The sequence below is a fragment of the Sander vitreus genome, chromosome 17 (assembly GCF_031162955.1).
Source record: "Sander vitreus isolate 19-12246 chromosome 17, sanVit1, whole genome shotgun sequence".
Classification (NCBI taxonomy): Eukaryota; Metazoa; Chordata; class Actinopteri; order Perciformes; family Percidae; genus Sander; species Sander vitreus.
Genome location: NC_135871.1, coordinates 28962110 through 28989835, shown reverse-complemented (window position 1 = coordinate 28989835; position 27726 = coordinate 28962110). Strand labels below are relative to the sequence as shown.

Genomic DNA, 27726 nt, shown 5'->3' with positions numbered 1-27726 from the left:
ATTGGACTTGAGCTCTGTGGACGCCTTTACAAAAGGGCCATCCACCCAGAGTACAGTACCTGTTTAGACTTGCCCTTTGTTTAGCTTTCCCACTCTTACATTGTGTCTGTTTTCTCTTATTGTGACGCAGTTTGTGACGTCCGATAGAAATGTGCTGTATAAATAAATTTCACTACAGCGGCACTTTTGGTACAGTGGATGCCGCTCGGTGCTTTTTAGACTCAACAGTCTGACTGCAGAGGGTACTGAGTTCATGCAATCAAGCCATGTGGAAAATACAGAACAGAAACTATCCGAGTTCAGCCAATTACTGTTCCAGTCAGTCATTCAACTCATCCCAATAAGAGTTGGACACTTATCAAACATCCCCCAAAATCACTTGAAAAGGCTTTTGTAGGCCGGGTTTATTCTCCCATTTATAACTTTTTATTCCCTGTTTCAGCCAGTCGGGTGGGAGTGTGATGATGTGACATGAAGGATCAGTTCACTATCTTGTTATTATCACTGGCACAAGACACTTTGATCAGCTTACTGCTGTATGATCAGAAAGTATTTCACCTTTGGGTTTTTAGCTCACTAGCACTCGTGAGATGATGGGAAACGGTTTTATTTTTTACAGTTTACTGAAGCTAGTGAGCGATCATCACATAAAGAATCCATGTTAAGTGTATATAAACCCCTAAACTGGCTTAGATTCCAACTGACGAATAGCAATAAATGTCAGTTCATAAATATCAAAGCCATATTTTATTTTCACTTTTTGTTGTTTAACTGACATGCATGTCACTCTTTATAGACCTTTTTCACAGCAGACATGTTGACACGTCATAGTAGGAAAAGCACAGGTGTATTCCAAACCATTAATGATGGCTGCATTCCACTTAGGAGAGGCCCTGGTATTGTGCATGGTGACTCACTCAAATAGCTTTCTGGGACACTTGATGGAACTGAGCCATCGTAAAGGTTATCAATTTCAGCTGTGCTTTTCCTACTATGACAAGTCAAAATGTCTGCTGTGAAAAAAGGTCCATACTACGTCATCTTACAGCACCATGGTTCCACCATGGTCCAGCTGCTGTTATGCCCGGCGCATTCCATACTAGTCTATATCCTCGATGTTCCACTTCCGGGATTGCTCCAGTGCCGCAGGAAATTCCGCCGGATGCATGTCTTTTCGCCGATGTCCGTTTCCTTCCGCTGTCTTTGTGTTGGCATTTCAAACTCTATGGTTAACTGCTCCTCAGATCTCTGCAGGGTAAATCCAGACAGCTAGCTAGACTATCTGTCCAATCTGAGCTTTGGCTCGCACAACTATTTTACAGCGACTCCGTGTGGAGCTTAGCGCCGCCCATGACGATTGTGATTGGTTTAAAGAAATGCCAATGAGCCAGAGCACGCTTTTCTCCCATATCGGAACACTGTGTGGACTAGACAGACCCTCCTACGCTCCACAGCGTGTGGATGGTCTGGGAAAGCGAGACTAGTTCCATACAGACGCTACAGGGTGCCTTGTGCGTCGGTATCTGACTCTGCGAGCCGCTGACCAAGCGTCAGTTATGTGACAAATTGGGAATGAGAACGGCTTGGATTTAACCCTGCACGTTAAAAAAAAAATTACGCCCAGGGTCCCGACCCAGAGTGTCAAAAGATTACGCCAAAAGGGTCCTAACCAAGCGTCAGTATTTGACGCGTTGGGAGTGAGAGTGTGTCAGCGTCTGTTCGAATTTATTTCATAAGCTATTAATCTCGGTATTTTTAGTAACTGTGGTTTAAACTTGTGTGTGAAACTGAGCGTTTCTGCACAAAACGTTTAAACTTGAGTGCAAAGTATAGTCTGTAGCACTGTGCTGCAGGTATCTGCTTCTGTTAAACACAAACAAGCCTGACAGTCAACGAGAATAGGACTGGCAATATTTCTCACGCAAACACACACAGAAGCTTTGTGATGCAACGCTTCAACTGCAGCCAATTTGAGATATGTGAAAAGTGCATGCCTGCCTGTCAGTCTGTCACAACAGTGTCTTGTGATGATTAATAATGTTGCGCACACGCACACACACACACACACACACACACACGTCCTTCTTGGATTCATCCTCTGCCCTTTAGCTACATACTAACACGTGAAGGCAAACAAACAAGCCAAGGTCAATCATACCACAACCCAAGTCTGTGTCACACCACCCACTGACCACACACAGAATCAAAACACACACACACACACACACACACACACACACACACACACACACACACACACAGTGAGGTCACTGCTAATAAGTCATGAAGCCTCAGTCGCCAAAAGATGACAACAAATGGTCTCAAATTGTATTCTTAATGCTAAAAAAAGAACACCGTTACTGAAAATACAATCCAAACAGTAAACGTAGTGACCTCGGGCCTATTGTCACCTTTATGAAAACACGAATCAAACACGGCAAAGTTGAAGCTGCTGGATTAAAAAGCTGACAAGAGACACTGCTCCGGTTTCTGTTCGCGCCAGAAAATTATGTCAAAGCAGAGATAACATTCTTAGTTCTGCTCCGATTCATTGGCACATCTCGACTGCTGCTTTTAGATCTGTGAGAATAGCAACCTGAGCCTGGGCGATGCGGGTTGCCAGCTATTTTCATCATCCTGAACCTGCACTCGTGCAAACATTGCATGAGTCACCCTAAAAGGACATCAGAAGTCAACCTGCAGCCTGCCCAGATGTTTGTTTGTGCTCATAATGCTGCATTTGCTTTCCTTATTGTAGCTTTTCATAGAGGCTGTTGGTCGGAGATTTAGACGTTAGTAACAGGAAGACGGACAGCATTGTTGTACTTTTTGTATTTTCTATAGTCCATATCAACGTTTTTTTCGGCCGGATGTCCGTCACCTTCCGCTTTCTTTGTGTTGGTGTTCTAAACTCCAGTCGATTTATGAGGACTATGGTTAACTGCTCCTCAGTCTCGCATTGCCAGACCTTCCTCCAGAGAGCTGCAAAGGAAGGTCTGGCTAGTCCAGACAGCATTCCGGCATAGAAGAAAAACGCGCTCTGGTTTATTGCCATTTCTTTAAACCAATCACAATCGTCTGGGGCGGTGCTAAGCGCCGGACGGAACAACGGTGCTGCTGCAAAATAGCCTCGGGAAGGAACTTGTTTTGGTGAAACGTGTACGTCGAAAGTTGTTTTAGTCGTGTAACAGAAAACTCCGATTGGACAGATAGTCTAGCTAGCTGTCTGGATTTACCCTGCAGAGATCTGAGGAGCAGTTAACCATAGTCCTCAGAAATCCTCCGGAGTTTAAAATTACAACACAAAGAAAGCGGAAGGTAACGGATATCTGGCCAAAATGAGGAACAATACTGGAAGTGAAACGTCGTCGATATAGACTAACTATAGTTAGTTTCCTGTTGCACGACTAATACAACTTTTGTTCCACAAAAATATGTTCCTTCCTGAGACTATTTTGCAGCGGCACCGTGGCTATGTCTGGCACTTAGCGCCGCCCAGGACGATTGTGATTGGTTTATAGAAATGCCAATAAACCAGAGCACGTTTTTCTCCCATCCCGGAATGTTGTGTAGACTAGCCAGACCCTCCTCCGCAGAGCTGTGGAGGAAGGTCTGGCAATGCCAGACTACATTTCCTGCTACTTTTATACTTGTACTTCAGAGGGACCTATCATACTTTTTACTCCACTACATTTCTCAAACAGTTAATTTGCTGTTACTTTACATAAATAAACATGTGATCGGCTTTTAAATACAACAACTTTTCTGGCTCCTTATAGAAACGGGGAGTCTACCTGGAGCTCCGTGTCACGTTTCAGATGTCCATGGGTTGTTAGTAGATCTACCGAAGATACATTTCCCCTCTAAATTCCTCACATGGTTTTATGTACTTATAATACTAATACTAATACTCTATTTATTGTCTAGTCATATTATTATTAGCGATACACAACCCTTAGCTTGTGGAAGCATGAGTATTAATCTAATGATGTCATATATAGTCATATACCAGTCACAGAGGACATTCTACTGCACAACCAGTACAATGTTATGTCTATACTTCAAGTATTTTTTTCCAATAATGCTGCTATAATTCGGAAACAGAGCATTGTTACATTGTTCCATCACTGATCAATGGATAGATTATTAAAAGATGGATAGATTGATAGATAGATAGAGAGATAGAGCGAGAGAGAGAGAGAGATAGAGAGAGACACACACGTAGAAAACACATACCTGGCATTCTGAAACCTCTGTGACAGAAGTAACGCTGTCACTCTAGACCACAGCGACACACACACACACACACACACACACACACACACACACACACATTATAATAACACACATTATTATTATTATATCTATAATGCTGCTTTTGCAATCATCAATCAACATCATCCGCCCCCCTGCCCGCTCAACAGGCTGCCACAGATTTGAATAATGCAGCTGAGCCAGATTCTACCTGAAGCCCGCTTTGTTTAGCTCCTGGGCAAAGTAAACCGACTTTCCCTTTTTCTATTCCCCAGTGAAGACGCTGCGACAGCAACTGGCCTCCCCGCTCTCAGCGCACATTCATTTTTCTTTTCTAATGTCTTCACACCCTCAGGCTTTTTCAATCACTTCTCTTTCTCTCTCTGTGATTAACTTGTTGGTGAAGGCCCCGAGGACGTTCAACATGTGCACATACACGACACAAACAAATGAAAGCTCCTGGTCCCGCTCGGCTCTCGCACTCGGTCCAAATCTTCACAGAGCAAAGAGAGAAAAAGCAACACAGAGGGGACGTATGGTGTGTGTTCCTCTCTCTTGCTGGCAGTAATGAGACCGTTAACACAGCTTTCCCCTGCAGCAGCGCTTCATCTGTTCCCATCTGCATGTGAACAGATTATCAGAGCTGGTGTACTAATGTAAGAAAATTGGCTTTCCCATGCGAGCTGTAAGGTGACATGGAAACACTATACTTTATTTAAGAAGAGTCATTTGTATTTCTTTACACTCACAGTTTTTTGTCATCTTGCATGCAAACGGTTAACTCAGGTTCAAAATGAATGGTCAGCTTTGTCATGCAACATGCATACACGCAAAACACACACAAACATTAACTCTCAAACACAAACACATTTACAGAAACACAGCCCCCACATTAACTCCATGTGAGTGTTGTGATAACAAAAGATGCTTCAGAAACAGATGCTGCAACCAGAGCAGGTGTGTGTGTGTGTGTGTGTGTGTGTGTGTGTGTGTGTGTGTGTGTGTGTGTGTGTGTGTGGGCCAGGCAAAGGTACTGCGAGTTCATAACGGCTCTCCACAGATCATTTACTTCTGATCACTTTCAAGATTTTACAGATTTCACTGACGCCGACTGAAGCCTGAACATCTGACCGCGCCTTAACTCGGTCTTAAAGGAACAGTCTGCCAGTTTAAAAAAAGTCGAAGTTGATCTTCAAATAATTCGTTCATTTTTGTTATAAGACAATGAACCTGAAACACGGAGGGAGGAAACACTGTAGTCCACTTTAAAACAATAGTTAGCTGCCCTTATGAACAACTAAACACGTTTTGCTCGCTGTAATCATTCCTCCTCTTTCCTAATGCGCTTCTAATGGAAGTAACGGGAGACAAAATCTACGTTCCGCCTTCTGCGCAAAAATATAATGATACATTTATCTTTTGCTATTACTGTAGAAGGCACACACACACACACACACACACACACCTTTCCTTGCTTACGGTGGGTCTTCCTGTAGTTGTGGCGCCTAGTCGAGCACAAACACAGAGCAACAATACAGTATTGGCTAATCTGTGATCCTGAGGAACATAGAGTTCTGGAAGCACAGCCACACACACACACACACACACACACACACGGCCGAACAAACAGCTATCCCAGACAGGGGCCCCGACTTCAGCTCAATCAGGGGAAGAACGATGCAGGAGATTGCTGATGATTCTGATAGTCCATGAAAGAGAGGCGCGCACACACACACACACACACACACACACACACTTTCTGGCACAAACAAACCAACCCGCCCACGCCACGCTGATGGTTGGGTTAGACTAGCTGATTGAAAGAGGCACAGAGAGGAGAGAGAGAGAGAGAGAGAGGGAGACAGGGAGAGAAGGAGAGGGAGAGAGAGAGAGAGGGAGAGAGACAGGGAGAGAAGGAGAGGGAGAGAGAGAGAAGGAGAGGGAGAGAGACAGGGAGAGAAGGAGAGGGAGAGAGACAGGGAGAGAAGGAGAGGGAGAGAGACAGGGAGAGAAGGAGAGGGAGAGAGAGAGATTTTTAAAGGAACTTTATTCAATTAATGTTCCAACTCATTATTTACAAAATAATCTCTTTTCAAAACAGGCCAATAAATATACATATACACTTAATAAATCACATCAACTCCTGAGAAAAGAGGGGTTAGAGAGAGAGAAAGAGACAGAGAGGGAAAGAGAGGGAAAGAGAGGGAAAGAGAGACAGAGAGACAAGGAGAGAGAAAAAGAGAGGGAGAGTGACAGAAAGAAGAGACAGACAGAGAGAGAGAAGAAGAGAGACAGAGCGAGAGGGTGAGGAAGAGAGTAAAGAGAAAGAATAAGAGACAGACGGACAGAGAGAGTAGAGAGAGGAAGATGGAGACAGATGTAGACAGATGTAGAGAGAGAGAGAGAGAGAGAGAGAGAGAGAGAGAGAGAGAGAGAGAGAGAGAGCACAGGTGGTGTGAGGGAGCTTGGCTGACCACACAGCGACCCTCCGTCAGAATACCAAACAAGCTGCAGGGCTGAGACTTAAACTGGCACTGTGGGTAATTAAAATATAGCATAGAATTGAGTTGTATGTATGCCATGCAGATATTATAGGTTTTATTTGACTCGTAAACAGTTTCCCAGTTACTTACTGTCATGATGAAGTTTGAGTTCTTTCTCTTTGGTATCATGTTTTTATATTCTAATGTATATTAGGAGTCTTATTTATCTCACCGATATCTCAAAATTGAAGAACAAAAATATAACTGACTGACTATCTGTACGGATATATAAGGGCAAGTGAGAAAAAATGTTTTATAACTTTGGTGAACTGACCCTTTTAACAGGCAAGGAGACGGGACCGAATAAAGAAATGTAAGAGACATAAAATGAACAGCTTTTACGCAAGATGAATCAACTCCAGCACTAATAAAATGTGCATAGGTGTACATAGGTCTCCGCATTATGACCACAAAACAAAATCATAACAATTTCATTATTTACCTCAATACAGTAGATGCCAAAAAAATGAAGCTTCAACAACCACAAGTGTGCATCTGAAATGACGTAAACATTCCTAAATCTAGGGGGTCGGCTATACAGTATATGGAAAAACAATATCATAACTGTCACAGTATTATTTATAATGTGATAGTATTTATTTAAGTATCACACATCTTCATTACAATGAGTTTAACATAACTTGTGTTTATCCCATTCTGTCTAATATATATATATATATATATATATATATATATATATATATATATATATATATATATATATATATATATATATATATATATATATATAAAAAACGTGTTTATTGTGTAAATATGTGTTTTATTACTATTATTGTTGTTGTTGTTGTTGCTAATTCTATTTTTTCTATTCCTTATACTTTAAGTATATTGTTTCTCCTATGTCTACTTAATGTGTATTTGTGTTCTGATGAGTGTAAAAAAACAAAACAACAACAACCACCACAACAACAACCTTGGAGCACTCAACGGTGGGAACAATACCAGTTTAAAGACAAACTTCTCTGGGGAAACCTCATTAGGGATCGACTGATACTGGTTTTTCAAGGACGATACCGATACCATTTATTAGTAGTTAATGAAACCGATAACCGATATAATGAACCGATATGCATTTTAATGAAAATGAAAATCTTTAAGTCAAAATGAAAGCTGTAGCGCGTAGTTTCTGTCTCCCCTATGAGGAATTCTAAGTAATGACAACAAAACTGCCTCCCCGCCCCTCCTCCACGCAGCTGCTAGTAGCCAAGGAGGACACGGAGGATTAAAAACACATGATGGACTCTTCAGAAGAGGTCGTTATTTTCACTTGAGTTTCTGCGCGGGAAAGTCACCGGACGCCACAATCTTCTGAACATAGTCATACTGAGAGATACAGAGAGAGTTGTGTCTAAATCAGCTTTGTAGCAACTCATTTGGCAACGGCTTGAATGTAACGGACGTTTATTAATATCAAGAAGTTACGCAACAAAGCTTTAAGATTTTGGAACGTTACAAACTCCAACTCAAAACTTTGTTTAAACGCTTTAACCAAGTATTTAATACATTTTGAAACTTTCAACATAATACCCAGATGACAGATAGTGTTGTGGGCGGGGGGACATTAAGTCAGACTCAGTGGCGAGTGAAACCGAAGCAGAGGGACAGACACAGAGCTGTAGCTGAGCCAAAGAAGCACACTTTCTAAATCATTAACTTAATAGGATATCGGGCAAATAAAACGCAGATACAGATAATCTGCAAACTGCCAAAAAACGGGCCGATGAGCCCTAAACAATAAGTTTTGGTTTTTATTTGCAGGAGCGTTGTAGTGCACTTCCTGTATGAAGGAACATTCCGTTTGTGCGTTCCTTCTAGTGATAAAAGCAAGTTTTCTTTTAAAAACCGACTTCGTACTGCACTTGTGTTTTAGGACAGAGAGAGATGTGATGACTGAGGTGAAAGAGAGAAAGAGAAAGCTGCATTTCATTAGTTTTCTGTGTCCTGAAATGCAAACTGAAAAGCAATGACTAAGGGTAATCTGTAGAAAAGGATTACAGAGACTTAAAGAGAAAGGAATGCGAGCCTCGTGCCATTTTTCACTTTGTCACCGTACCAGTTTACAATTTGCAACACAAGTAAAGAAAAGTCAAAGTCGGTGAGTGATACTCAAGTTTTTTGTATGTTAGCTAACATCTATGCAAACGTAAAGTACAACAAGTCGAGGTTGAATGTTTACCCAGATGGACTATCTCCTGTATCTTGGGACATCAGTGTGTTCATAATGTTTTTCCAGAAAGCTTCAGCCGAACGTAGAAAACAAGCTCTGAGGCAGGCAGCGGTGTCTGGCTTTCAGCTCCTCTCAGCTCAGGTGTGCTTTCAATGCTTGTAAGAGTCACAAATTCACTTTTGCAGAGCGAGATTGTCCAAAATGGTTGAAAATGAGGCCGAAGGAGAAAGCTTTCAACACACAGAGGGGACAGACAGCTCTTTAGACTTCCTTTCAACACGGACACACTTTACATAGTCTCGCATTGCCAGATCTTCCTCCACCGCGCTGCGGAGGAGGGTCTGGCTAATCCACACAGCGTTCTGGGATGGGAGAAAAACGTGCTCTGGTTAATTGGCATTTCTGCCAGACGGTGCCACTGCAAAAAAGCATCGAGTCAAACTCAGCTTCCCTAAGGGCCACACTTGAAAATGAGAATCACACCAAAGGCCAGACATGTATTGCTTTATAGCCCTCCATAATCTCGCTCCTCCATACCTCTCTGAACTCCTTCAGCCCTATACTCCATCCCGAACACTCCGATCCTCCTCTTCCTCACTGCTTTTCACTCCTTCTGCCCGCCTGTCCACAATGGGGTTTAGAGCCTTCAGCCATTTTGCTCCTAATCTTTGGAACTCCGTCCCGCTATCCAATTTCCGAAAAGGCCTACCCCACGACTCCACTCTCCATCAAAATAATGGATAGGACGCTTTATTTTAATTTTCTATCTCAATCTTTTAAATGTTTGTTTTAATTTAAATATATTTGCCTTTTTAACTGTATTTTTGCTTGTTTTAACTGTAAGGTGTCCTTGAGTGCTATGGAAGGCACCCATAAAAAAAAAAAAGTATTATTATTATGTCATCGAAAAAGTCAAACATCTCAGTTTGGTCTACAAAAATCCAAAAAAGAAAATGCCAAAAATGACAGAAAAGGGTCAAAAGCACCCAAAACTTTATAAAAAGTGACAAAAACTAGTCGGTCCAAAATTTATTGTGAATCTAAAATGATATGGGGGCCAGATCAAACTTTGCAAAGGGCCAGATTTGGCCCGCGGGCCTTGAGTTTGACATGTGTGGTCCCTTGGCGTCATATTTAGACACACTTGGTCGGGACTCTTGGCGTCACTTCTTGACGCTCTGGGTCGGGAGGTACGTTTAAATGACGTGCGGCACAAGAACGGGACAGTTAGGTTTAGGAAAAGTTGCTGGGTGGGGTTACAAAATGTACGTTTCAGTGACAAGCGGAACAAAAGAACAGGACATGAACCCTATGTCTCCAGGGTGAAAGTCCTGTGTTGTTTGACCCATCCACCAACTGACAATAACCGACAACAACGTCCTCGTGCAGATTTTCCATCTTTCATACTACTCGTTACCGTTGTCGCTCTTAATACTACTTTATCTGACAGCGCCGCAGTCGAGCTGCTGCTCTGCCCGGTACGTTCCATACGCTAAAGGGGGATATTTACGTTGGTATCTGACACTGAGAGCCACTGACCAAGCGCCAGTATTTGACAAGTTGGGGGTGAGAACAGGTTGGTTTCCAAAAGCCCAAGAGGACGTCCTCAAATGTCTTGTTTTGTCCACAACTCAAAGATGTTCGGTTTACTGTCACAGAGGAGTGAAGAAACTAGAACATATTCATATTTAACAAGCTGGAAAAATGAGAGAACTTGACCTGACTTCAGGGAAGCTGGACTTCAACCTGAAGGAGTCTGGGAGGACCTGGAGCTGAGCCAGGCGACAAACAGTGGTTCAGGAAGCCATTTTGGTAGCAGAGGAAGAAGAAGAAGGGGAGCTGGCGGACAGGAAATAGGAAACGGCAAGGAGACAGAGTTCTGAAGGAGGGGAGAGAGGGGAACATACTTTATAGTCCTGGTCAAATGACCTCAAACATGGAGGCAAAGGGGCGGGGGGGGGGGCAACTACAACAAAGTGAGCGGGGAGAGGCAGAGAGCCCAGCTGGGAAGCAAGGATAAATATGAGAGAATGTGATATGAGCAAAGACACAGAAGAAAAAAACAACACAAAGACAGAAAGCAGGAGGAAGAGTGGGCGGATGAGAATGAGTGAGATAAAAATAACAATGGAAAGATGCAAAGAAAGGTTTCCCAGACCTCCTCTGCTGTTTTTCCTCACGGTGAGGGGGCCCAAGGGCCAAAAGGGACTTTACAGCCAACCCGTTCTCACTCCCAACACATAAAATACTGACGCTTGGCGAGTGGCTCTCAGCGTCAGATACAGACGCAAAAATCCCCCTTTAGCGTCGGTATCATTGACTGTTAATATTAATGGACAGAGCATGTGTGACATCACCCATTGGTTTGTGGAGATCTGCTATGAGTCGTCGAGTTTGCCGTTACGGGCGCAGCCATCTTGGTTGCGGATGTGACGATTTTAGACGAGAGGGAGGAGCCATAGTCTATTGGGCGCTATCTGACTGTGACGTTAGCTGAGAGTTGGAAATGCTGCTATCTTACACACTTTCACTGGCAATCTGGATGCAACTGTAGCTGAAAGCTAGCCTATAAGGCTGGGCGATATGGAGAAAATCAAATATCACAATATTTTTGACCAAATACCTCAATATCGATACCGCAACAATATTGTAGCGTTGACTAGTGTTGCTTTCACAAAATATTTACACAATGACATTTTTGATAATCATCAGTAATGTGGACATAATGTCTAAGTGGGTAAAGGCAAATAATAGAACAGTTACAACAGTCTGGTGAGTTCAGACATCACTTTACTGTAATGCAGCCTTTAAAACCAGGAAAAGACAACACTTATGCCATATTACGATATCCAAAATCTAAGACGATATCTAGTCTCATATCACGATATCGTCATAATATCGATATATTGCCCAGCTCTACTAGCCTACATAATTCGAGGTAAGATTTAGCTTTGCTAGTTTTTAAATATATCTTTGTCCCATAGTTATATTACATATAAGACAGGTCGTGAACTGTCAATCACATCATAGCCACGCCCTAAAACACCCCCTGCTTTATCGTCGATTTTAAAATCGAGACCATTATTCAAAAATCATTCTGTGTTGCAGAAGACTTAAAACTAGCGATTGAGACCAGAAACTCATTATGAAAATGTTTACTGAGGTAATAAATCAAGTGAGAAGTGCGTCACTTTCTCAGAGACTTCTACAGAAACCGACCTCCTTTTGCAACCGCACGTGTCGCCCCCTGCTGGAATTCAGATAGAATGCAGGTTTAAGGCACTTCCGCATTTGCAGTACTTCACCGAACCGGATGCTTTGTCCATTAATATTAACAGTCTATGGTCTGTATGGAATGCACCAGGCACAATAACAGCTCGACCACAGCACTGTAAGATGACGTAGTATTAAGAGCGACAATGGTAGCAAATAGTATTACGGACAGAAAACCCGCATAAGGACTCAGGTTGGGGTGGTGGACGGGTCAAACTACACAGGACTTTCACCCAAGAGACTTACATTTTGTAACCCCGCCCACGATCATTTCCTAAAACCTTGTTTGCTGTCGCAATATTTGATTGCTGTCTCTGTCGAGAGCTTGCCGCCTAACAAAAACAAGATACTTGTGGATCGTTATGAGCTGCTTGCACAATCGACCCATACAGCCATTTTCTGGGTGAGGACCGGCTGGATGAAATTGGATTAAACAAAAATATCAAAACTGCAAAGGATTTTCAACAGTTTTTAAACTTGCTTTGACAAGTAATCAGGAGCTTATTTGCTTTTGTCAAATTTTTCTTCAATTCCTTGAGCTGTAAATGTTGCAGGAAGACCTTGCCTACGGCATGAAAATAAGGAAGTAATTAAATACTCATTACTGTCAGCGGTAATCAGCATCTTCTGGCAGCAGGAAACAACACATTTTGGAAACAGAACAACATAAAAACTGCAGTATCTGCTCCTTTTTATAAAGAAATCTCTGATTATTCCAGGGCTGGGTATAGAAATCATTACTTTCTAGGCACCGACCGAATTGCCTCTAAAGTATTTAGTATGGAAAAATGCCTCAACATTCAATACCCAATTGCTTAATTAATTACTTAATTAAATACCTAAGGAGTCAATCTCATCTGCATCAGTGAGCCAATAAGCACGCAGCATTCTTCTACCAAGATCTTATAAAGTCTGTGATTGGCTGTCTAACGCCGTAGAGACACGTAGGAAAAACTCTACGTTACACAGAGACGGGGCTCACGTAGTAGGAGCTGAAAAATAAATAAGATCTATGCCAAAATGTGTAAAGTTGCAATTTATTTTTGTTTTATAAAATTGTCACCCTCTAGTGACTCCTAACTTCCATCAAAACACGGCCCCCTGGTGCTACCGGTGTCCGTGCCGAAAATCTCCTCCCTGCGCATTTAGCTGTCTTTACGGTTAGCTAAATTAACCCGACAAAAGGTGGGTTAAACACCAAAACGAAAAGTTAAGATTACAGAAAAGTGAAGGGGAGATCATTTCGGGCAGCTGGGAGATGTTCTGCTGCTGCACAACGGCTATCGAACGTCCTCGCCGTTGTAAAGATTCCCCCGGCAATCCCCACCAACACCCGTCTCTCAGCCTCGTTGAGTAGCTAGCTAGCGTTACAACAAACCCCGTCCGCCCCGGTGTTGAAACCATCCAAAAGGTGACATTTATATGTGAAATATTTTGTGTTTTAGCTGCTGGCTAATGTTAGCTTGCTGGCTCACTAGCTAAAAATTGAATCAAGAAAAACGTTATTATGTTGGGGAAACTGCAGCTATTTTATTAGAATATCATGAATAAACGTTACTAAACGTAACATGAATAAACTTGGGTACAGATGCATTCTAACCAGCGAAGGTGTTTAACACAAAAACCTCCCATAATTCCAAGCAACTTCCCAACGTCATCAAAAGTCCGTGTTTGCCATCCATTGTTTTGGTTGAGAGACCCCTAGCGGCGGAAAGTTACATATTGTATGTTTAACCCTAAACATAACCATTGCCGCGCTGCCTGGAAGGCGACGTTGGGGGCTTAAAACACCAAACACCATATTGGTATTAGTATCATAAATCTTTTAGTAATACCCAGCCCTAGATTTTTCAGTAAAAAGCAGCAAAAAACTAAAACAATAATCCTCATTCGATAAGCAGGCATCGTCAGGCAATACAGTACGGAAAGTTGCTGAAAGTGGCGATCACTGAAAACCCCTTTATTAGCCTTTACATCTGGTATGATTGCTCGGTCCTAGGGCTGCACAATTAATCGCAATAGTATCGAAATTGCAACATAGACTAGTGCAATATCCAAATCGCAGGGGGGTGCAATATTTGTTAAAGGCAAAATTTGTGTCAAACCATTCTGAATTAAGTATCATGGTGCTGCAGAGACGTCCTACAGTACACTACAGAAATCGTATCCTACAGAAAAAAAATCTGTGTTAGGTACAGGTCCTCGCAAAAAGAAAACACACTATAATCATTTTACTGTCTTTCAAACAAATCGCAATTAGATATTTTCCTCGTATCGTGCAGCCCTACTCTGTCCGTCACTCTACTCACTGGTAGTGCTCTCAGCAGCGATGTGGTAAACAGCTGCCGGTCTGAATCTACACATCTGAAAGTATAAAGTCCACCACGAGTAGCAGCTGGCTCAGCTTAAAACCTAAAGTCAGTCATTAACTCTTCGAACGGCCTCGGCTGTTCATCTTTCCACAGAGAACTAAATCACAATGAAAATCACAAAACCAAACTACCCACACAGCTGGGAAGCCTCTGTATCTCTACCACGTCTGTACTAAATAACACAAAGTCTCTCACTCCGTTTTAGCCCCGTTTGTATTTGTCTCCCTGTGCTTCGGTCGCCCATCTTCCTCTTACGTGTTTACACGCTAAATAAGAGCTTTAAAAAACCCCAAACAGCGGAGTCTCGAAGCACAGAGACAGATTCTTACTTGCCGAGTGACTCATTCAAAAACTGACAAACAGACTGAAGTGGCTTCTTATGTTGCTGCCGGTTTGTTTTCATTCTTACCACTCCTTTTTTTTTCCGGACACGTCAAAAAAATTTAATAATCAAGCGTTTGTCATTCATGCATCTCGATATGCTTTCCGTTTTGTGTAATATTTTCTGTATGACCCTTTCTGTTTTCTTTTACATGCCTTTTAAATGCCTAAATAACGCTGCTCCCCCACCCCTTTACAAAACAATAACAAGACAGCAAAGTGGTACCCGATCCACCACCCGAGCAGCGTTAAAAGGCAATTGTAGTATCCCTTTCCGTAAAGAACACTGTTTGCCCAAACTGTCCTTTCAGTAAAGGGGGCAAAATGATGAAACTCTCTGCCAGACCATTTGAAATGTATCCCAACATTATGAAAAAATTAAAATAAAAAATTCAGAAACAATATAGCTCTCATATTTAGTTTTTACACTGTGCTCGCTCTGTATACTTTCTTTCCTTTTTCATTTCATCTCTCTTATTTTCAATAATGTTACTGTATTTTTATTTTTAACCAAAACCAAAAGCCCTCGTGAATTAGCTTCATGATACATACAACAGATGATTGTTTCATTTTGTCTACAGTCTGTTTTTGTATCGGTCCCTATCTAAATAAACTTTAATAAAATTTTTTTTTAAATCAATCAAAAACATAGATAAAAATCTGATTTTTTTTTTTTTTTTTTTAGCTCAATCCGTGTTAATTAAAGTTTGTGTGTTTGTTTTTTAAGGAAAGTAATACATTCGGTCCTTATATTTATCTGTCACAAAGTCCAGGTCGGGTCAGGGCCGGGAATCTTTACAGGGCAAGAATTCCTTGTAAGTTATCAAACCAAAAGTGCAACGTCAGTGTTCAAGGTTCAGCTTCCCGATGCGTCATGTAGACCTAAAGCCTTTTTCCCCAAAATGATCCGGGACAATGGTTTTGGGAAATTCCGTGTCCACAACAGCCACTAAAAACACACTGATTACTCACCAGAGAGGAGCCAGTATGAGGCACGGTACATGGTTGAATACATTCATTCCTTCAGGCTGTTGAAGAGGTCACCTGAGGCTCTTTTGGGGTACTATTTTCTGATATTTTAGACTAAAACATTTCAGCCATTGAATCAAATAAATGTATTTAATTGAATAATTATGAGAATAATTGTTCTTTGCAGCCCTAAAAAAAAATAACATATACAACTATAATAACAGTTCACTGCTTAAGACTTGAACCACAAAAGACACTTTCAGAATTTATTTTATAAAAAAAAAAAAAAAAAAAAAAATCATATCCCATAAAAGCATGAATCTGCAAAGTAATAAGTAACCACAGCTGTCAGATAAGTGTAGTAGTACAATATGTTTTGTTGCAATACAGAGGAAAAATGCACAAACTTAAAACTGTAATGAAGCAAAGTACTTGAGTTAATTCACTTAACTCAATACATCTCTAAAAATGTATTTTGCTGTCTTCAAGAGGCAATATATCCACTCATTCCACTTGCAGACATTTTGGCTTTACTCTCTCCGCCTCTCGCTGCATTCCTCCATCTTTCAGAGGGCAGGTTGAGCGGCTGCGCTAAGTGGCGTGATGTTTGGGTAGGGTCGGGAGGCCGGGGGGGTGGGGGGGGGGGGGGGGGTTAGCACACAAAAGAGGCATGGCGGCGCCGTGCCAACCGGGCCAGGGCTCGCTGCAGAGTGCTGCGACGGTGTGAAGCGCTGAGTTGACAGGCCTGAACCGTCCGACACCATGTCAGACCTGCTTCTCTCTCTCTCTGTACTCGTCTCGCTTCACTCTGCTTATTGACGTGTGTTCATCGCTATATCACCTCCAAGCCCAGCTGACTTTGTTTCACAGCTTTCTGTCCTCCCTTTTCTGTTCTCTCCGTCTTGTTTTTGGCAACTAGTTCTCCTCCCTCTCCCTCCCCTCTCATTTTAGGAGTTTGCACAACCGAGGAGGACACAAAGACGCAGTAGCAGATGTATTTAAATCATGTCCTGAATCAGGGTTTTTCCTGCCTTAGAATGGACTTTTTTTTAAAGGGGGGGCATGATCAGTTTGCATACTGTAAAGGTATTGAGTTTGTGTTACCTTATCAGAATCAGCTTTATTGGTCAGGTTTGCACAAACAAATAAGGAATTTGACTCTTTGCTCTCAACACTCACTTAACATATAAAGAATAAACACAGAGGACAGTAAGAACTATATTCAAAAAAATATATATACTGTTAAGTATGCAGTATAACAACAATAGAATTTAGAAATTTTTATCCAAAAAAAAAAAATCCTCTATGCAGGAAAAACTCTGCTGAATGTATGTGATGTCTTGGTTTTGTCTTTCACTGAACAGAAGAGCTCTCCAAATGTCATATGTTGAACAACCACGAACAATGGCAATGAAGGCTATATATTTAATAAGGAGCAGCAAACGTAAGAATAAGGAGCAGCAATGATCTGTGTTTAGGAGACATTTTAAACCTAAAGATCATTTAAGTGCCTAAAACTCATCCTTCAACGTTTGCACCAGGAACACAGCATGCATAGAAGGAAGCCGCTCCATTAGGATCCGACCACATTCTATATATCTTTGCACATTCTGCACTCAATCCATTCAGCCTCTTTTTTCTCTTATGTTTAAAAGCTATTTTATATATATTTTCTTCTATGTTGATTGTTTATTTCATATTAATGTTCAAATATTTTGGTTTGTTTGTTTATGTATACAGCAACCACCAAGGCAAATTCCTTGCAAATGTTACTTACTTTGCAATGAACCCTTTTTTTGATTTCTGATTTGTGTTTTTTCTTTTGACGGCAATCCAACAAAGATGTTGCAACATTTGTGAAAAAGGTTTGTTCTGGACTCATCGGGAGGACATGAGTGAACACATTTTAAGCTACATTGGTCTGAATGGCTGTTTTAATATCTTTAACAGTTTCTTTTGGGAAATCCCGGTTTACATGTCATGTTTTGTTCGGACATTTTCACAGTCTGGCGTGTCAAAGCAATGACACGGCCAACTTTCTGCTACTTTATGGCAAAACCAGATGAAATCAAGTTGCACGTGGAAGTTCACTCTTGGTCTTTGGAATCGTAGTTTGACAAAAAATAACCTTAACTCAATGTCCCCTTACTAGTTTTTTTCACATGAAAGATGAAACTATTTACAGCCCCCATCATCGCTGTTGACCCTGGTGTCAGTTACACCATCGGCTTTATCTAAACAAGAGCCATGACATTCAGTTTGTATTTCCTGTTGTGGGAGCCACAGTGTATGTTGTTTATGGTATTATTTATTGATTAATATATTGTGCACTTAGGCCCCGTTTACACGAATACGCTCGCGACTGAAAGGCACATCTAAACACGAAACATCGAAAGATGTGCCTTTCGTTTAGATGGCGACAGTATTTTTGGGGCTTAAAAACGCAAAAAAGTGAAACCACCCTCCAGAGTGGAAATCTTAAAAACGCTCCACCGTCGCGTTCCCATCTAAAGGGTAAAAACGCACTGTGTATGTGTGTGTGTGTGTGTGTGTGTGTGTGTGTGTGTGTATTGTTTGGAGCAATAACTCCACCTCCTCGTCTGCAGACTAAATTATCAGCTTTTGTTGTTCGCTTCGCGCTACTAGGGAGAGGAGAGGGAGAGAGGAGGAGGAGAGAGGAGGAGGAGGAGGAGGAGGAGGAGGAGAGAGGAGGAGGAGGAGGAGGAGAGGGAGAGAGGAGGAGAGGGAGAGAGGGAGAGAGGAGGAGGAGAGGGAGAGAGGGAGAGAGGAGGAGGAGAGGGAGACGGGAGGAGGAGAGGGAGACAAGTAGAAGAAAGGTTCTACGCAGGCGCGCGGACATGGTGGATCGCATTTCACACACTTTTGCGTCACCATATGCACGCAGATCCCCCCCATAACGCTCGTCTAAACGCAGAATAAAAAATTAGAACGCAAAGCCACTTTTGCGTTTTCTCTTCAGATTGTTTCCGTCTAAACGTAGCCTTATATTGTAGGTGGTGGCAGTTTTCATCGTGAGAACATTTGTTTGCTTCACCTGTTTTTTGGGCTTTGACAGAGACGGGGTATGCCTGGGAACACTGAAAACCTTCCGTTGACCGCCGCACTAACGCACTTATTTCAACTCGCAAAGTAACATTTAGTTACATAACATTTTACATTTGGTAACTGCAGTGCTAGTTGTATTTTACGTGTGGAGGAATAAATCATTGCAATACAATCTCCAGCGCGTCACAGCCCGTTTATGCACCTCTCAGTGTTCAGTCCCTCGCGGCAGCACTTTGTTGGCCTGCTTACAGCCGCATCAAATGGTTAAGAAAAATATATAGTAACTCAAGGTCCACTTACTTGCATTTTCAGGAGCTGTCAACCACATCTCACGGTCTTCCTAAGCTAAGGGAGTTTTCTCGGAGGCCACCACTTTGAAAAACACGTCATGCCAACAGAGCAGAGGAAGACTGTGAGATGCAGTTGAAAGCTTCAGAAAATGGGAGTCAGTGGACCTTGAGTTAAGATACCTTGTTAACAGGAAATGCAAACTATTTCTCAACACCTGTTACGGTAAAAGATGATAAAACTGATGGCACCAGGCCGGCGATGGTGGCAGTAAATAGGTCCATCTTTCATGTGCAGACTCATATTAAAGAGGGAAGGTTTACAATTTAATACACACACACGGGATTTTTAACAAAGCTTCAATGCAAGACAAAACTGACAATTTTTCATTTTTCCTCCCGTATGCAGTCATGCACATATTACTTTAAGCATTCCAATGCTTTCTTATGTATCTTAGTGCGAAATGCTAATTATATCTCCTTTGAAAATACAATCTTATATGTGAATTGATCTCCTAATGTGGCTTTTTAAAGACACATATCCTTAATTAGCGCTACAGTAAGTAGGATAAATGGCTCCATGAGAATAGCTACAGTATTTTAATTCATATTTTTCAGATGCCACATTCTTAGTCCACCCAAGAGGTCTTGAAAAGAGAGAGAAAATACACCCGTATGGATCAATCTCTCCACAGTCGTGTAATGTATATCTGCCTGGCAGCTGCCCTGGACTCTGACCTTTGAACATTGTTTCCAGCCGACTCGCGTGTTGAAAGAAGTGACTGGGGTTCCTCACAGGCCCTCAATTTATTTCTGGTATCAGTCAGGGGTTGTAAAAATAAAGCTATTTAATGTAGTGAGCGGTGGAAGGGTAAGGTGAGAAACACTTGTGATGTGTTAGGCTAGGTACTGTGTCACATTTGGTAAAAGCTGACTGAAGCTGTGACAGACCACAACAACCTGGACAGTTAACTGGGGTTATAGTGTGTTCCATTTGTACTTGGAAGTTTAATTTTAGTCAAAAACACGCCCCCCAGTCTCGCATTGCCAGACCTTCCTCCACAGCGCCGCGAAAGAAGGTCTGGCTAGTCCCCACAGCATTCCGGAATGGGAGAAAAACGTGCTCCGGTTTGTTGCAAAATAGCCTCGAGAAGGAACTTGTTTTGGTGGAACGTGTGTACGTCCAAAAGTAGTTTTAGTCGTGCAACAGAAAACTCAGATTGGACAGATAGTCTAGCTAGCTGTCTGGATTTACCCTGCAGAGATCTGAGGAGCAGTTAACCATAGTCCTCACAAATCCACCGGAGTTTAAAACGCCAACACAAAGGAAGAGGAGGTTCCGCGGCACCTGAACAATCCTGGAAAAGAAACGTCGTCGATTTAGACTACACGGCCTCAGATTTCAGAGCTCGTAACTAGGACAACCTCTGGGTAGCCTGAGCTCAAAATCCAACGTGGCTGCTCCGTGCATCAACGGTAGTCAAAGCTGTAGTAACATACAGTTATAAGCACTTATTTGTGTCTCACTAAATCAGTCGTACACACAGTCCTGTCCGACTTCTATCTGTAGATGTGTTACGCTGTTTTGTATGCACAGAAAAACATTCTGCACTCTCTTATTTCCAGCAGGGGGCGACTCTGGCTCCCAAAAGAAGTCTGTTTCTATAGAAGTCTAGAAGAAAATGACCCTACTTCTCACTTGATTTATTACCTCAGTAAACATAATTACTAATTTAACCAATTCATTTCTCTTTTACTTTTAAAAAGGCAATGTTGTCAAACTACGAGATCTTCCTCACGAAAGTGTGACTCCCAGAAAAATAAATGATGCTTTAAAAGAAAAACTATGAAATCCAAAAATGTGTTTCGTAACTGGACACATCTTTGCGTTCGTTTTTAGCACAACAAATGGAAATTAAAGCATAAAGTAGACTTCTCAATAGTTACAGTTTTCAAATGTTCTAAATTATACACAAAAAGTTCATCCAAATGCTGGTATTTAGATTGAATATCTTTAACAGTTTTGGGGGAAATCACAGTTTACACATAATGTTTGTTCAGACATTGTCACAGTTTACCATTGGTGTGTAGGGTTAGTGTCAAAGCGATGACACTGCACACGTTTTGCTACTTTATCGTGAAGCCAGATGAAATCAAGTTGAAAGAAAGTGTTGGTCCAGCAGGAGACAGTGATGTGAGCTGATCACCGCCTCCACAAAAAGTCGGTTTTTCTCAAGCCTAACAGTGTGCAGACCTACTTTGTGTCCTGCAGTTAAGTATTTTTCTGTCTTGCACCTGAGTATTGTTTGCCTAGATGTGCCCCCCCCCCCTTCTAAAAGTGGCAACAGTGTAATTAACTTCATACGTCAAAGATAAGGCAGTCGACAGAGGAAACTCGGTTAATGTGCATCAGGATTTCTCATAGATAAGGAGTCCTTGAAGTGCCAAAAGATGGGTTTTTTGTGTGTGTCCGTGCGCTTTCGGGACGTCTAGTGCTACATTGTGTATTATTTCTCACATACACATACAGCATCATTTTCTTGTTGAGGCAGATCTTGGTTGACAGGAATTCTGGTCTATAAAAAAAATGTAATAAAAAACAAAACAAAAAAAAAAAACACAGCAACCAATCGCATAAAGACTTTCGATTGAGTTCATCCTCTCATATCAACATGACTTATATTAATGAAACTAATCTGAAGCGCTGCATCTCAAACAAACACGCCGTGTGTTTGCCGAGCAGCCGTCGTGAATTACACAACTTACCAGAGCAATTATGGCTTCAAGGCAGCAGCAACCACAACGTGCTACTGTGTAATACAAACACACTGACAGAGGAAAAATGAGGAGACAGAAACTAGTCACACACACACACACACACACACACACACACACACACACACACACACACACAATGTGCAGCCTGACAGAGACACTTGTAGGTCTCCTTATCTAAAATGCACGATAGCTTTCCGGTGGAAGCACCAAGGCGTCGCCTGGGCTGTGTTGCATACTGCTTTCTAAATTAACGATTAAGAATGCCATGTGCTGTAGTTTCTTCATTTTCTTCATATAGTATTCCAGAGAATTGGGGCAAAAAAGTTTGTTACAATCCCTTAAAAAATAAAACATAAAAAATAAATGATGGGCTAGGCTGCTCTGCCTAAACATTAGGAGGTTTAAAGATGTTTGGTATGTATATGTTGCTTGTTTGTTACTATTGTTGTCCTTATATTGTGTTTGACTATTAATGATTGATTCACTGCTTAACATGGTCCGTCATGTGACTTTACTTGTTCACACCAATCATGTGACTTTTTACCTACTGAACATGGGATCACTGGCCAATATCAGATTAATAAACTGCCAGAATTGTTTCTGTTATTTTACGGATTTATTTCTTAGAGTGTACTGTGCAGTTGGAACGCACTACAAACTCAATTCTATGTCATACTTTGACTAGCATGCGATTTTGAACACAGCCCTGCACTCCTCTCACTTTCTGCCTCTTAATGTTACGTTCTCTCTTTCAGCCCCGATGACAGAGAGTCCAGTGTCTCTGTCCTCCGTCTTAATACCTGCTCTGTTCATGTTGCGACTGATCTGATAGCGATTGTGAGATGAGAGCCGGAGAGAAGGGAGTCACAAGGGTTGGACCTTAGACAGACACCAAGGCGTCAGGCAAACGTAACTCTGCCGATTCAAATCAATGTTCCTCTCCTACTTAGTGTGTAAGTAGGTTCTTCATCATCCACGAGAGTCTCGCAATTTCAATGTCCCATTTGTTTTTGTGTCCATGTCACGATTACACATCTGTGATCTCATTGCAAAGAAAGAGCCAATTAAATTAAAGATGTTCCACATGTGAGTAGGGCTGCACAATGAATCGCAATTTTATCGAAATCGCAATATGAACTAGTGCAATATCCAAAATCGCAGGGGGGGGGGGGGGGGGGAGCAATATTTGTTAAAAGGCAAAATACGTGTCAAACCATTCTAAAATAAAGTATCGTGGTGCTGCAGAGACGTCCCGGCCTACAAATCATATCCTACAGACTACAGGAAAGAAATCTTGGTTTGGTACAGATCCTCCCAAAAAAGAATAAAATCACACTTCAATGAAAATGAGAATAATGATACAAAAATGATCATTCCCTCCAATATCGTGAATCATATCGCAATCTCACTGTCAAAATAATCGCAATTGGATATTTTCCTAATATCGTGCAGCCCTACATGTGAGGTGTTAATTCTCTTTCCCTTAGACAGGTGTGATCACTTATGGGGCTGCAACTAACGATTATTATTCTCATCGATTCATCTGTGGATTATTTTCTCCATTAGTGGATTAGTTGTTCGGTCTATAAAATGTCCGAAAATGGTGAAAAATGTCGAAAAATGTCAAACGGTGTTTCTCAAAGCCCGAGATGACGTCCTCAAATGTCTTGTTTTTATCCACAACTCAAAGATATTCAGTTTACTGTCACAGAGGAGAGAAGAAACTAGAAGATATTCACATTTAACAAGCTGGAATCAGAGAATTTCTTGCTTTTTTCATAAAAAAAAAGGCTTAAAGCGAATAATCTTTCATCAAAATAGTTGGCAATTTATTTAAAAGTTGAAAACTAATGGGTTCATCTTTGCAGGTCTAAAAGCTGTTGTGGCGACACAAACTGGGACACGCTGGAAACCAGGACAGCATTATTTCACAAGATTAGGCCCATGACCTCATAAACAATAACAACCAAAAGGCAGGAAGACACACTGACGACACAACAAAGAAGTTTAAAAGTAGGCAGACCTCAAATATGTCAAGAAAAAGACTCGAGAAGCTCAATGTAGGGCTGGGCAATAGTTCAATATGATGATTTATCGTCTTTCAATGGAATCATATCGTGATGAACTCATATATCGAGATATCGTGAAAACATTGACGTTGTCTAAATTGATAATAACAAGCACATACTAACTCAATTTTCTCAGAAAATCTGTTGTGAAACACTTTTGAGGGAATATCATTTGAAGAACTGCAGATTTATTTTAACGTCACACTATTTGTGTGCACACATGTAAACACAGTCAGTATACAGCTGGGAAAAAAATATCTATTCTTTCTCTATAATTTCACTTAGGGCTGGGCGATATGGAGAAAATCAAATATCACAATATGTTTGACCAAATACCTCGATATCGATACCGCAACGATATTGTAGTGTTGACTATTGGTGCTTTCACAAAATATTTACACAATGAGACTTTTGATAATCATCAGTAATGTGGATATAATGACTAAGTGGGTAAAAGGTAAATAATAGAACAGTTACAACAGTCTGGTCAGTTCAGAATATCACATCACTTTACTGTAATGCAGCCTTCAAAACCAGGAAAAGACGACACTTACGCCATATTACGATATTCAAAATCTAAGACGATATCTAGTCTCATATCACGATATCGATATGATATCGGTATATTGCCCAGCTCTAAATTTCACTTGAAACTGTTTACTAAATTATTGATGATTATTTATCTAAAATCCCGTTGTAAAAAATATTTCCTGAAAGCAGCAATCGTCAACCCTACAATATCATCGCAACATCGATGTATTTGGTCAAGAATATCGCGATATTTCTTTTTTTCTCCATATCGCTCAGCCCTGGCTCAATGATTAATAACCATATTGTTGTAGCACAGAGTAGCGTTATGTAAATCAATGTGTGGCGGGCTGGTTTCAGGAGCAAACATTATGTGGGGCTTCAGCTGACTAAGCATTAGGGCTGGGCAATATATCGATATATGGATTTTGTGATACGAGACAAGATATCGTCTTAGATTTTGATTTTCTGAACACACCAGACTGTTCTAGCTGTTCTTTTTATTTGCCTTTACCCACTTAGTCATTAAATCCACGTTACTGAGGATTATTTATCAAAACTCTCATTGTGTAAACCCTACAATAATCAATATTGATGTAATTGGTCAAACATATCGCGGTATTTGATTTTCTCCGTGTCGCCCAGCTCTACTAAGCAGACTAAAAAATGTCTTGGCTGCTGTCAATTAAATCACCAAATATGTGGCAGCAGTTTTTCAGATCTAGCAGAACTCCGAGTGGTGATTAAGCAGCTGTAATCTCCTCTACAGGAAAGCCCACTATACTGTACAGCTAATACAAGATTTCGAGAAAATTCCTGACTAGGCAGTCTGATATCTACACTGTCAGGACTGATTGGTGATTGCCTCTGAAAGAAGGGTAGAGGTTAAGATGTGGCTTTGCAGGAAATTAGAGCTTAATGTTGACAAACCACAGCGTTCGTTCGCTTTTCTTTTTTTATTTAAAAAAAAGATCACTAAAATGTACTTCCTCTTGCCCCTGAGCCACTGCCGAACTACACCAACACCCACAAAACTGTTCACCTATGATCAGCAACTCATGTAAAAGAACTACTTCACTTTATAAAGGGACTTTATTTGCATATTTGCTTGTTTATCCTTAAGATGAGTGCCATTGCACGGAATGATTCACACAAGCTGCATCAAACAGTAATTCAAAATAGAGAAAAAAGCAAAATATGTATCATGTAATATGTATTGGCCATGGTTTGCGCAAACAAACAAGGAATTTGACTTGGGTTAATCTTTGCTCTCAAAGTACAACACTCACTTAACATATAAAGAGTAAAAACAGAAGGGACAGTGTTATACTGTTAAGTATACAGCATAACAATACAATGGAATTTAGAAATTTACAAAAAATACAATAACTACAATAACAATTGAAGAGAGGGAAGGAATAGTGCATTATCAGTATGGTCTGAGATTTAAGATTTGAATATAAATACAGTGCAAGGCAGTTCAGTGCAATGGTCAAATATTAATAACAATTATGTAATCGTAAGATTGAAAATTTTCATGAGGTAGATGAGCAGAACAGTGTTAATTGACTTTGTTCAGTGTTACAGTGGGGGGGGGGGGGGGCTATCTCTAAGCGTTCAGCAGAGTGACAGAAACTGTCTTTCTGGTTTTGGCGATATATATATCCTATATAGGTAAAATATTCATTTGCTGTGACCTATAAAAACAATAAAAAAAAAAAAACAGCTGAGATATTGCACATCCTCAGATTTTAGTTTAACATTTGGAGTTTGTTTGGCTGGACTTTGCATGTTTTCACTCATAAGAAACAAGTCTTAAAAGTCCTTCAAGGTTGCATGACATTTAAAAAAAAATAAAATAAAATAAAAGCGGAGCAGAAACGCATGCAGGCCAAGTCACATGCAACAGGTCTCTGCACAGACAGAGGCCAACTGTCAGGCAATTTGTACACTGAACAAACACACTATTATCTGCAAGCCGCGGATTAATGAACTCATAACCGACGGGAAATTAAAAAGAAGAAGAAAAAAAAAAAAAAACACACACAGGGAAAAAAAAACAACAATTAAATGTCTTACCTCTTTTTCTCTTTATCGGCCGTCATGATTTCTTGTTTTTTTTGTGTTGTTATTCCCCGACAGTCTATGTTAAGTCCAACTTTAAGGGTCAAAATGGGCTAAGTAACGTGTGCAGGTTTCACATGGACGTGCGCAGGTCGGAAGCAGCCCTTTGACAGATCATGTCATAAAAGCTGTGGGTTAGTCCATACAAGCTGGCTGTCTGGCTGTCTGTCTGGCTGGTTGGTTGGTTGGTTGGTTGGTTGGCTGGCTGGTTGGCTGAAGGGATCGTGGCCGTACAGTCTCAGAACACTGCTGAGGATTGTACCGCCTCTCACCCGCAGAGAAACCCTGACACAGGCTGCGGATAAACGCTGAACTGCCGCTGCTGCTGACACACAAACCGCCCGCAGAACCGCTCGTCCAAACTTTTCCTCGTTTTTTTCTCCTCTGAGAACTCCCAGAGCTGCTCGGTTGTCTGACCTGAAAGCTCCGCTGGCACCGTGGGAGCCGCTGCATTGAGCCCGGCACGCTGATTGGTTGGAGCCGCCCCCTTCTCTCCGTGACCAGCCCCGCCCTCCCCCTCGCGCTCAGCTCTCCTACCTGTTTGTACCTGATCTGCAACAGGTGCGAGCTGTGTCTGCATGGGCGTACATTTCTTCAACAGTTGTGGGGGACAACACACATGAAATTTCTCAAGAGCAGTTTTTGAAGGGGACACAAATAATAGGCTACAGCCCATATTGTACAGTTATAGAGGATATGTGTAGTTGTGGAACTCCAGTAAGTAGCCTAGTACTTATTTTCGTAACAATCAAGTATGAAAAACTGAGGAGGACACGCTGTTGGATGCTGTTCTCCTCTCCTACTTCAATGCCTAACGAATCTATCTCTTTCTCTCCCTGACCCTGTCTTTCACTGGTTGAAGCCTGAAGATATTGTAAACAAATTAATAAACAT

At 41.3% G+C, this 27726-nt stretch overlaps 1 protein-coding gene across 1 annotated transcript in view; it reads right to left on the bottom strand.

The window, feature by feature from the left end:
• epas1b (endothelial PAS domain protein 1b) overlaps nucleotides 1-27260 on the bottom strand; it is an 88873-nt gene extending 61613 nt beyond the window's left edge. Inside the window, exon 1 of the mRNA XM_078273226.1 lies at nucleotides 26788-27260. Within this exon, the coding sequence (XP_078129352.1) occupies nucleotides 26788-26813 (26 nt within the window). The 5' untranslated portion in view covers nucleotides 26814-27260. The remainder of the gene's footprint in view (nucleotides 1-26787) is intronic.
• Nucleotides 27261-27726: the final 466 nt, after the last annotated feature.